The sequence below is a fragment of the Triticum aestivum genome, chromosome 6B (assembly GCF_018294505.1).
Source record: "Triticum aestivum cultivar Chinese Spring chromosome 6B, IWGSC CS RefSeq v2.1, whole genome shotgun sequence".
Classification (NCBI taxonomy): domain Eukaryota; kingdom Viridiplantae; phylum Streptophyta; class Magnoliopsida; order Poales; family Poaceae; genus Triticum; species Triticum aestivum.
Genome location: NC_057810.1, coordinates 18,256,440 through 18,269,516, shown reverse-complemented (window position 1 = coordinate 18,269,516; position 13,077 = coordinate 18,256,440). Strand labels below are relative to the sequence as shown.

Sequence of the window (13,077 nt, the reverse complement as noted above, 5' to 3'; positions counted from 1 at the left end):
CATCGGTCCTTTAAATCTAATCTTTGACATGACCAGCGACATAAAAATGACGAGTTAAATGGAGCTAGCTACTTATCCATCGGGATGTACGTGGTTGATCCTTTCATCGCTCTTTGTACCAGTGGATCTGGATCATCCAGCGAACGTGACAACATATTTCTGGTGCTGCTAAGCTGATGCAACCTACTTGGTCTGCTTATTTTGCATGATGGCCGATGAAATATTTCTGGCACCTCTCAATCCTGGTTAACACATGTGTGCGAACGTGCATCCGTGATATACAACATGCATCAGATAACACTAGTAGAAAAAAGGTCAAACGTGAAGCACATTAGTGCCAGTTTGTATTTGAGCAAACACAAATGTATACATTAGTGCCGGTTCCAACGGCTAGCCGAGCCGCTCTCATTAGTACCGGTTCGTGGCTAACCTTTAGCACCGGTTCGTGCCACGAACCGGTACTAATGAGAGTGGTGGCAGGATGTTGTCAGTCTGGGCCCCCTCCAGCACCTTTAGTAGCGGTTCTTGGCACGAACCGGTACTAAAGGTCGTCCTACATAAACCCTTCGTCCACCCGAGCTCGCTCTGTTCTTCCCCTTTCCCCTCTCCTCTCTGTTCTTCCCCTCTTCCTCTCGAGCTCATCACACATTTTGCCCAAAATTTGTCAAGATTTGAAGGCCCCCATCCATTCAAATGATCATAAAGGTTAGCAACTTTGTCCTTTCATCTCTCATTGCTAGATTAGCTCTTGCAATGCTTTATATAGTTATTAATTTGTGAGTTTAGTAATTTGGGAGGAAATACATATATGTGCTAGTATTTGATTTATATGCAATTTGAGGTTAAAATAACACTTAGTTTGCATATGTAGGTGTGGTTTACTTAGTGCCTTCTAAATCTCGGTCGTAACCACCGTCGATCGCCCGCACCGTCCCGTCGCCGGCACCACCTTGTGGTGAGCCTCTTGTTCATGAAATTTTATATAAAAAATTGATGTTTATGTGATTTGGATATATAGTTACTCGTATAATAATTATCTTACCTGTACGTTATTTGTTATACATAGTGCCATGGTTTTGATATCCGTCCCCGTCGGCCCTTGTCCTTGTTATGATTCGGATGTGGTATATTCTCTTTTAAAACTATTTGTTGCATTTCGTGTTTATGACAAATTATGCCCATCAAGTTGACATAGATATTTTTATCTAGGAGGTATGTGAACCGGAAATTTCAACCGACCCTATTGTCGAGAGGTTAAATTTAGTTGAAAGAGAAAACGAGTACTTGAAAGAAAAATTGAAAAGAATTGAGGGGGAGAAGATGGAATTGGAGTTGCATGTTGCCGATGTCGTCGATGATCACAAGATCAAGAAGGAGAAAATGCGCTTGAAGATTAGAAAGATTAGAAAATATGCCATCGATAGTGAGGCTTGGTATCATTATGCTGTTGGATCAATTGTTACCTTAGTTGTGATCTTGATCGCATTTGTTGTTGCATTTAAATGCTTTAGCTAGAGAGTTATTTGTTTGTTGCATTTAAGTGTTGTATGAACTTTATGTATGAACTTGTCTTAATTTGGTCTATTCGGTGTTGTGTAATGAAGATGAGCCGGCAATGGATGTACGATGACCGATGCTCTCCCCAGTTCGTTGAGGGCGTGCATACTTTTCTGCTTGCGGCTGAGGCAAACAAGCGGGCGGATGGTTTTATGCCTTGTCCATGTGCTGGCTGTAAGAATGGTCGCAATTACTCTACATCAAGAACCATTCACGTCCACCTATTTGAGTCCGGTTTCATGCCCCACTATAATGTTTGGACCAAGCACGGAGAAAGAGGGGTTATGATGGAAGACAATGAAGAAGAAGAGGACGACGACAGCTATCCTGGCCATGGGTTCCCTGAATACGATGATACAACAATGGGGGAAGAAGCTGAGCCGGTAATGCGGGAAGAAGCTGAGCCGGCAATGCGGGAAGAAGCTGAGCCGGCAATGCGGGAAGAAGCTGAAGAAGATGCATCAGATGAGCCCGTTGATGATCTAGGTCGGGCCATTGCCGATGCAAAGAGAAACTGCGCAAGTGATTTGGAGAAGAAGAAGTTGCAGCGCATGTTAGAGGATCACAAAAAATTGTTGTACCCGAATTGCGTAGGTGACAAGAAAAAGCTGGGCACCACACTAGAATTGCTGCAATGGAAGGCAGAGAATGGTGTATCTGACAAGGGATTTGGAAAGTTGCTGATAATGATAAAGGATATGCTTCCAAAGGACAACGAATTGCCCGAGAGTACGTACGAAGCAAAGAAGGTTGTCTGCCCTCTAGGGTTAGAGGTGCAGAAGATACATGCATGCCCTAATGATTGCATCCTCTACCGCGGTGAGTACGAGGATTTGAACGCTTGCCCGGTATGTGGTGCATTGCGCTATAAGATCAGCCGCGATGAGCATGGTGATGTCGAGGGCGAGCGCCCCAGGAAGAAGATTCCTGCCAAGGTGATGTGGTATTCTCCTATAATACCACGGTTGAAACGTTTGTTCCAAAACAAAGAGCATGCCAAGGCGATGCGATGGCACAGAGAAGACCGTAAGAAAGACGGAAAGTTGAGAGTACCCACTCCTCCTCCTCCAAGTCCGCCACAGCGTCAGACGTCCACTCCTCCTCCAAGTCCGGCACAACCTCAGGCCACTCCTCCTCCAAGTCCGGCACAGCTTCAGGCGACCACTCCTCCTCGTCCAACTCAGCCCCGTCAGCCGTCTCCGCCGTCTCAGCAATCACAGAAGAGACACCCCGCAGCTATGGTGCGTAGCGGTACGAGTCGAGGTAGTACAGGAAGTACAGGCGGAGGCAAGCGATATAAATATGGTCCAAGCCTCACGCCTCTTCCGCAGAGGGCTTATGACAGGTCCGAGGAGGAAATCGCAGCCATATCGAAGTCCGAGGTGGAAGCCCATTTTGCACCGAAACCGCCACCGCCGCCAAGGGGGAAAGTGCCTGAGAAAACGATTGACCACTTCATTCGTATGGCTCAACCACCAGCTCCCAAGCCTGTTGACACGGACTATGAGCGCCACATCAGGAAGTTAAATCGAGCACGTTTACGTAAGGAGGCGAGCTCGGGATCGAGCAAACAAGAAGCAGTTGTCAAAAAATGCGGGAAAACCATTCCCCAGCTGGGAGAACAGGCGGCGCAATCGATCCCCTCGCTTGTTGTGCCAACAACACGTGACAGTACGCGCGCCCAATATTATTGTGGGCAAACAGTTTACGTTCCTGAGGTGGGCAATGTGGTAATAACGGAGGAGCATATAATGCAGGCTGAAGTTCTCAAAATCACTGTTGGACAACTCCTCGAGATCGAGCTCATGCCTGTGCTTAGAGAGGATGAAATAAAACGGAAATATGTCCGGGGCCAACCTTTGGTCGAGCTAGACAAGGTCAAGAACCTCCCAACGAGAATGTATGAATTGCATCAATGGTACATGAACATTACCAAGATTTCCGATCGATTGTCCCTCATGGTGAATGTCAAGGAGGAGCATTACTACCATGAGAAAGCTGTGTCCGTTGAGTATTCTGAACTGTTTCAGTTATACAATCAAGACGCACTCGACAAATCTATCGTCAGTTGCTATTGTCTGTAAGTGATTTCTTTCTGTAATTTAAGTCTCAAGCTAGTTGTAGTGATCCTTTTGATCAATCATTACCTGTAATTATCCTCATTATATTCTTTTCTGTGGTATTATATGCAGGATGAAGATGTATGAAATGAGAAAAGGTGGACGCTATGGCATTGGGTTCATTGACCCAAACACCGTTAATAAATACACATGGAAAATAGATGCACGTCATCGAAAGGCCGTAGAGGACAGCATGCTAGAGTTCTTGAAGCGCCTCAAATACAATGAAGATATACTACTTCCTTACAACTTCCAGTGAGTCACACTGTCTTGTACTACAAATTCTTTGTTTTTGCCTACTAGCTAGCTACATATTTTTGCTTACATATGCCCGCTTAATTAAGACATGCAAACGTGTGTGCATGCAGATTTCACTGGGTCTTGTGTATCATTAAAGTTGACGCCGGAACAGTTGAAATACTGGACTCACTACTCAAAGAAAAAACTGACTATAACATCTTGTTTGGGATAGTCAACAGGTAATTTCAATCATTATTAACTATATATCTCGGCCTATTTAGTTCGTCATTTCATGATATGAACTATTTAATAACCCCTTTATTCATTTTTTTTGTCGGCGGGCAGGGCTTGGGCAAGGTTCATCAGCGTCACGGAAGGCGAATGGAAAGAAAAGCTTAACTGGGGAAGACCCAAGGTAAGTAATTAAGTAGTACTAACTAGCTAGCTAGCTGCCATCTCTTTAATTATCATGCTTGATTAATTATTATTTGATCAAATTCCATTCTCGTAAAGGCCCTGAAGCAGGCGCAGGGGACTGATCTGTGTGCATTCTGCGTTTGCGAGAACATTCACATGATGGCGTCCGAAAGGAGCATATCTCAAAGACAGGAATGGGTACGCTTGTCAAAACACTATTCACAATTTTTACACCATTATCGATATCTAGTCACACAACTAATACACATGCATATTGATCTCCTTCTTAACAGTTCAGAGAGGTGCGGACGAAGCTCCTAGAAACGGAGCGCGTAGAAGCACTTCAAGAGGAAATAGCGGAATTTTTACTCGACCAGGTCATAAATCCGAAGGGAGAATACTATTACCCGCTATTGCCCTCATGAAAACCACTTCCAATTGTCATCGTGCTCCGAAAGCACCAATTAGGCTAATGCCACTGGCTCCGAAGGCAACATGCATATGTAGGAGAAATTGTATATAGCTATACATGTGTGTATGTGTGAATTAATTAATATGATGGTTTGTGAGACATTGATGATATATATATGCATGATTGATTCTACTAGAAATTCTATTTATATATATATATGCATAACGTGTACAATGTGTAGTATCGTAAAATACCAGCAAACGAAAAAGAATTAAAATGGAAACACAAAATTAAATGAAAAAGAAATCATAAAACTAAAAAACCCCCAAACCTTATCTTACCAACCGGTACTAAAGGGCTCCAGGCCCCTGGAGCTGGCTCCTGCCACGTGGTTTCCCTTTAGCACCGGTTCGTGCTGAACCGGTACTAAAGGGGGGGAGGGGGGCCTTTAGTGCCGGTTATGGAACCGGCACTAAAGGGCCTTACGAACCGGTGCTATTGCCCGGTTCTGCACTAGTGTAAGAACCACACCCAACTAGCAATATGTATGAAGTTGCAGATGTTGGCTGGGTAGGGTGATATAATTTATCACAATAAGTAGGAGATGGCAGCGAAACATAGAAAACCATCTTCTTCCCGACTATGCTGGGTGGGAATGGAGAGGCCTTAGGGGGCTAGGTTTGTTGAGATATACTATATATAATGTGTAACTGACTGAGGTGGATGAGACATGATCCGAACTCATCATCAATCCTTGAACATGAAAATGCGAATTCGGATGACGTGACTTTGTTAGTACTGTACTTTGCCACCCGTGGGAAATCAAGATTTTTAAAGTGTCCACTGTGTGATGTTTTATTATGTTTTAAGAGCGTCCACTGTGTGATCTTTTTATATTATGTTTTAAGAGCGCCCACTGAAGATGATGTGATATTTTTTTGTTTTAAGAGTGTCTACTATGTGAGGGACATGTGTTGTCAATCGAGAGAGGAGGGGCGAAGGGGCAAATGAATCAAGACGACTGTAATTTAAGAAAAATGATGCTGCAATGCAGTAGCAAAAGTGATACGATATGAAATTCATGGATATGCTTGATGTTCATTAATTTTGATATGTCATTAAGGACATATATGCAATTACCAAATGAAAAAAAAGGGAAATGTTTACAAACGGTGCACCGGCCGAATCTTCGGCCGGTCCCGCGCACGCCGCTCGATCGGGTAGCGATCCAGCGCTCCCGCGCCTCCCGATTCATGTTTTTTTTCTTGGCCCATCACGTGGCCTTGGCCCACCACGTTTACTCGGTCAGCTCTATTTTCACCAACCGCTCAAGCTGTGGGGTGGAAAAAATATCTACAACTGCAGACGGACGAAGTTGCATCCGTTTTTTTGCTGCAACAACGATGTTTGTTGCTGCAACTGCCATTGTCTTTTGCTACGACCAGCATGTTTATTTGCTACATCCATTTTTTTAATGGTGATGATTGGTGGCCGGGGTTCCCGCAGATGACTAGGACAACAATTTTTGCTGCAACTATCGTCGGATTTTTGCTACAACTAACGAAGAAATTTGCTACATCAATTAATGGCAGAGATGCACCCGGGACAACAACAACGATGATTTTTGGTTGCAAATGTCATTGTCTTTTTGCTACCACCAGAGAGTTTTTGCTACATCTATCTTAATGGTGATGTTTGGTGGCCATCATTCGTGCAACCCCGTGCAGCGAATGTCGACGGTGGAAAAAAGCTTCAACTATCGATTTCTTGCCCAAATGGAAAAAGTTGCAACCGTTTACATGAAAGCTTCAACCCTACATTTAAAAAGCTTCAACCCGTTTACATGAAATCGCTGGAACCGGCTTTTCTTCCTCGACGATGGCCATGACGTCTCTCTATAGCATTATTTTCTGCGCTCTAGGTCGAAGCACCGTCGTCGCCATTGTTTTTGCCAGTTGCAGCTTCCTCACAGCATGGTCACAACATTTTTTTTGCTGACGATTCCAGCAATCGGCGTCTGGCAGTCTCTCGCCGTTGAAACAAATTACATTGCCGGTTCCAGCTTTTGTACATACTGTTTGTAACATCGACGGTGACGGCATCACGGCTTCCACTACTGCTCTGGCCGGTTGCAACTTTCCTGGCGGTCGGTTCCAGCTTTTTATCACTACGGTTGTAGCACCCCTGGTGATCGGTTCCAGCATGCATCGCCACAGTCGCGTGGTAGTCGTCTCCAGCACCAGCGTCAGCCTGCAGAGCATGAGCGGCGTCCTGGGGCGATATTTTTTGCTACAACCGGAGCCCTTTTTTGTTGTGAGTAGCGATGGAATTTGCTACCACTGATGTACATGGCGGCAGCGAGGCTACGAGCGGCGGCGCCGGCGAGGCTACGAACGGCAGCACCTGCGAGGCTACGAGCGGCGGCGGCGAGGCTTTTGAGCGCCGCCCGGCGAGTGGTGGTAGCGGGGGCTCGAGCGAGAAGAGAGCGCAACTGTTGCATGGGTGGAGCCGGGGACGAGGGCGGCGACCGGTGACGAGGACGGCCGGCGAGGGCGCCGATCGGCGACGGGGCCGCCGCGGGGGTGCTTCAACCTTGGTCGCGGGGCGATGGCGGGGCGTCAGACGTCGCTGTGGCCGTTGCAATTTTGATCGGAGGGGAACAACCAGGAGGAGGACGAAGCAAGGGGGTCAAATCTGACGGCTCTTAATCGTGGTATCGGGCGGCTGGGGCTCGACCGGCCGAACGGTTCAGCCGGTGCGCCGGCGCCTATAAGCGTCCAAAAAAAAACACTAAAAACTCAACTGAACATGTGTCACTCTAATCTTGTCAATTTTATGCAAGAATGGGAGCCACTTGGGCTGGGCTGGGCTGTACTTGGACCAGACCACCAAACCAACCACGGAAATCATCCCATTCCATTCGGGATCAAGCAGCCATCCGTTTTCCCCATTCCATCGCCGCCGCCGCCGCCGCAGCATCCTCGCGCCTCCGTCCGCGCCCGCCGAATCTCCCCGGCCTCTCCGCCGCCGCGCCATGCTCCGCCTCCGGTGCTCCATCCTCACCCACCTCCTCTCTTTCCGGGCCACCTCTCCCGTATCCCCTCTCCACCGCCTCCTCTCCGCGGCCGTCTCCCCCGACCCTGTCTCCGCCTTCGCCGTCGACGACTACCTCGTCCGTACCTGCGGCCTCACCCCAGCACAGGCCCTCAAGGCCTCCCCCAAACTCTCCCACCTCAAATCCCCCGCCAACCCCGACGCCGTGCTCGCCTTCCTCGCCGGCCTCGGCCTCTCCGGCGCCGACGTCGCCGCCGCCGTAGCCAGGGACCCGCATCTGCTCTGCGCCCAAGTGGAGAAGACCCTGGCCCCCGTCGTCGCCGGGCTCACCGGCCTCGGTCTCTCGCCTTCTGAGATCGCACACCTCGTCTCGCTTGGCCCCCACAGATTCCGTCGCAGATCCATCGTCTCCAAGCTTGAGTACTGCCTGACCCTCTTCGGCTCCTCCGACAACCTCTTTAGAGCCCTCAAGAGTGGCTCCGTTCTCTCCTCCGACCTCGAGGGGGTGGTCAAGCCCAATGTCACCTTCCTGCAGGAGTGCGGGCTAGGTGCTTGTGACATTGCCAAGCTCTACGTACTTATGCCATCGTCGCTCAGCATCAGCACGGAACACATCCGGACAGCAGTGGCGTGCGTCGAAGGTCTTGGTGTACCCCGTGGATCTCGGATGTTCAAGCACGCGCTACGAGCTGTTGCATTCCTCAGCGAGGAGGAAATCACCACCAAGATAGAGCACTTGAAGAAAACGTTCAGGTGGTCAGATGCCGAGGTGGGCATTGCTGTTTCTAAGGCTCCAGGAGTGCTGTCGAAGTCTAAAGAATCGCTGGAGCGAAGGTTCGAGTTCCTCATCTCCGAGGTGGGGTTGGAACCGGCATACATTGCTTATCGTCCAGCAATGCTCATGTACAGCTTGGAGGGCAGGATGAGACCTCGATACTACGCTGTAAAGTTTCTTAAGGAAAATGGATTGATAGATCATGACCGGGACTTCTTTAATACAGTCATGGTCAGTGAGAAGGTATTCGTCGAGAAGTTCATATGCCCTCATAAGGATGCTGCACCTCACCTCGCTGATGACTATGGAGCAGCTTGCAGAGGAGAGGTTCCAGCTAGATTCAGTTTCACATGAACCAAGACTAATAAGGAAATTGGTATGTTCATTATGTCATTCAGTAGAGAAGAAAGCATTGCACTGCTATGAACTTGTCCTTCCTCATGTTGTCATATTGAACACATCTTGGAACTAGGAGAGTATGAGATCAGGGCATTCTGCCAATTTCTTTGAAGTATCAATTAGTAGTATTTGTGCACACTCTGTATCTTTGTGTTCTAAAATGGCCATTGCAGTTTTCAATGCAATCCTCCATCTGCCTTTCATGAAAGAATGTTCTTATTTTGGCCATGAAGATGACATGAAGTCTCGAAATTCCTGGGAGTAGTGTTTCTGTTTCTGACTAGTAGTTTGTATCAGCTTTCGTTTATTTATCTCTTGTAGTTTTGGATGGCCTTCTAAGTGATACTTTTCTAGGGGAATCTGATCTCGAAACTGAATAGTTGAGTAGTAGGCTAGTTGCATTTTTGTTGAAAGCCTACTTGTATATCACTATGTAAACAGAAATTTCTAATGCCCTGGTATTTGTACTGGAGAAGCAAATTGATGCTTGTATTGCATAGTGCTGAAAAACAGAGGACATACTTAAGTTATGGTAACCTTAAAAAGTGTTATGGCATTACCATGTAAATTTCTGCTATATCTTTTAGCTAATTTTATTATTCCATAATCGCACTATCTATATTGATCGCGAGGGCACATTTATCCCTTACCATATTTGTTTAGCTAGTGTAGTATAGTGGGTCTTGTGTACCGTCGTTTTTGCAAATTTCTATCTGGAAGTCGGAGTAGGAAAAGGGAAAAGGCCGGATGGGACCATGTAGTCTGAAATCTTGCAGAATTTCAAATATAGGAATTACTGTGTACCTCAGTCTACGAACCAACCTGTGAGGATGGTGCACATTTGTTTGTCCCTGATGTGAGGCTGTGGAAGTTGGAAGAAATGTGATCTCTGGTGTGTGCGTGCGCTTAGGCAAATGAGATGGTCCCTTCTCTGGTGCTTGTTGCAATTATAGAAACAAGATTAATGAAATGTCAGCGAGGGGAACAGGTCGAATGATGAAGCGACTTACCACCAGGTGAGAAGATGTGGTGTTTTTCCTCAAGCAAAAAGTGGCTGGGCAATAGGGGCATGCTGATTTACTAAATGTGGATGGTGCTTTCTTTCTTCCAGGTGAAATGTGCTGAAAGTGGATGTTGATGGTGCTTTTTTCTCTTCCAGGAAACGTGACAAAACGTGGGAGCTATGTCTTTGCTGTATTATACTTGATTCTGAAGGCCCTGTTTGGTGATGATGCCTTGCCGCTTCATTGACAAGAATGGACTGACGGTGGCACAAGTTCTATTCAGGGAAGCTTCTACTTCTCTTTTTTGAATTTTGCAAGTTAAGTAATCCTTCTAGTATTGTACTAGTCCCTCCGTCCGAAAACACTTATCAAAATGAATAAAAAGGGATGTATCTAGAACTAATATACATCTAGATACATCCCCTTCTATTCATTTTGATTACAAGTATTTCCGGACGGAGGGAGTACTATTGATGTGAATAAACTAGCATCTGGTACATTAATCATTTTTTTCATTTTGTTGGATCTTCACTTGGGTACAAGCAGTTTTAGAGTCACACATGCATGTAAACAGTACGCATTATGCAATTTTTGTACTCTGAGCTCTGAATTTGAATCAGATCTGAATGTTAACTCTGAATCTTTAAGACTCCATGCGTGAACTCTGAAACTTATTATACCCAATTCGAGTGTGAAGCATAGTGAGCATTTAGACATCTTTCAGGAGCCAAGTTAACTCGAATCAGAGCAGTAAGTTAACAGCAATGATGCCAGAAGCTAGCAGGCTAAACTTTTATGTACGATTCACTTCAACCTCTTCTCCAGAGCCACAACTATTATACTCTGAAGAAGAGTATTAACATTTTGCATTATCACAGCAGCATCGGTATGACAAGAATGTTTTCAGAACATTGGGACTGGGCTTAACTAGTTATGATGAGAAATCACTTTCTTATCTTAAATACATTAGTGATTAGAGGATTTTGAGCAAAAAGTTCTCCTGTCCTTTTCATAAATGTCCAATTCAGTATATTTAAATAGGCATATTTTCATAAAGGTTCACCAATAGCGAAATGTCATTTTTATAGTGTCACTGTCAGCGGATAAAACTGTTTTGCCTTGAAGTGTAGAGCGTGCGTTTAGTATCTAAAAAGTGTATTGTAGGCATGTGATGAAATTCAAGTGCAAATGCTAGCTGATTTGTATCATTCTTATATCTGGAATCTATTTCTCCAACATTTATACGTGCTCATTTACAGTAGATAAATAAACTTGACTAGTGAACTTACTACATGAAGGCAATGAGCTGACAGTTGCTGACTCCTGAATCAAAGTGCTCTTCCATTCATTTGGTGTGAAGTGTTCCAGTCTTGTATCTCTTGCGTGCCGAATCTCTACTACGTATCGGCTAGTTCATCTCCGGTTAATCTTCTTTTACTCATGTAGAGTAAGTATGTTACAATGAAAACCTGAAAAATACATGTAATGAATAGTTTTGCTTTTGGAATTGCAGAATAGGCTTAATAATTGCAAAATTCTGGAACCATGGCAATTCAGGTTACTCTGAATCTTCTTCCCTGACTTACACCCAAGTGAACAAACTACCTATAGTTAGTGAAAGATTTTTTTTTTCTGAATGTATCGTGCCTTAATTGGTGAAGTCTGATTTTTTTTATTTTCTCCTGTAATGGCAGCTGCAATTTGGCAAGCAAAATTCATCAGCAATGATGTACTCTAGAAATATGGGCAACGTTATTTACCAACTGAAATTTACAAAACACAAACAAAAAAGAAGCCGAGAACTACCGAACGTCAGGTATGAGTAAAGTCACACAGAACGAACGTTTCATTTCTCTCGTTCGGCGCAAATAGTCCTCAGGGGATTAGCACTATCATCATGAATGATGGTAAGAACATTATTACTTAAGTAATGAATTTCTTTTATCTTGAAAAAAAATGCTTCTCTTGTTCAGCACGAACGCCCGTTCAGGCCTTGATGCCATTTTTTATGCTCCTATCATAAGAAAAGCCTGCTAAGAAAACAACACATGGTGGGTACAATTGTGCCAAAAAAATGGACCCACCTTTATTTTTCTTTGAATGTGAAATTGAAACATGTCGAGTTGCCAGCAAACCCTATTTTTTCTTCCTACTTTTCTCTTTTTCCTTTTTTTCTTTTTCCTTATTCCTGGTTCGAAGAATTTTTAAAATTTGTGAATGCTTTCTTGAAAATCAATCAACTTTTTCTCAAAATTGATGAACTTTTTTCTCAGATTTGATGAATATTTTCTTTCAAATTTGATGAACTTTTTTCAAATTCGAGTAACTTATCTTTCAAACTCAACGAAGTTCAGAGCACATTTCATACCATAACCACAAAAGATTTTCACGGATGGAGTTGAAGTTCTCTATCTTGAACATTTTCACGGATGGAGTTGAAGCGACGCTTGATGTGCCTGGTCTTCTTGTGAAACCTGGGCTCCTTGGCAAGGGCAATAGCTCCAGTGTTGTCACAGAAGAGTTTGATCGGCCCCGATGCATTGGGTATGACTCCTAGGTCGGTGATGAACTTCTTCACCCAAATTGCTTCATGCGCTGCCTCCGAGGCTGCCATGTATTCCGCTTCACATGTAGATCCCGCCACAACGCTCTGCTTGCACCTGCACCAGCTTACTGCTCCACCATTCAACATATACATGTATCCGGTTTGTTACTTAGAGTCATCCAGATCTGTGTCGAAGCTAGCGTCGACGTAACCCTTCACGACGAACTCTTCGTCACCTCCATAAACGAGAAACATGTCCTTTGTCCTTTTTAGGTACTTCGGGATATTCTTGACCGCTGTCCAGTGTTCCTTGCCGGGATTACTTTGGTACCTTCCTACCAAACTTACGGCAAGGTTTACATCAGGTCTGGTACACAGCATGGCATACATAATAGATCCTATGGCTAAGGCATAGGGGATGACGCTCATCTCTTCTTTATCTTTTGTCGTGGTCAGGCATTGAGCCGAGCTCAATCTCACACCTTGCAGTACAGGCAAGAACCCTTTCTTGGACTGATCCATTTTGAACTTCTTTAAGATCTTATCAAGGTATG

The 13,077-nt window shown here is 45.0% G+C and overlaps 1 protein-coding gene across 1 annotated transcript; it reads left to right on the top strand.

The window, feature by feature from the left end:
* Window positions 1–7,650: 7,650 nt before the first annotated feature.
* LOC123135424 (uncharacterized) lies at window positions 7,651–11,744 on the top strand. The gene is made up of 2 exons (XM_044554501.1): window positions 7,651–8,951; window positions 10,134–11,744. Exon 1 carries the CDS (start codon window positions 7,781–7,783, stop codon window positions 8,927–8,929), a length of 1,149 nt encoding a protein of 382 aa, XP_044410436.1. The 5' UTR covers window positions 7,651–7,780; the 3' UTR covers window positions 8,930–8,951; window positions 10,134–11,744.
* Window positions 11,745–13,077: the final 1,333 nt, after the last annotated feature.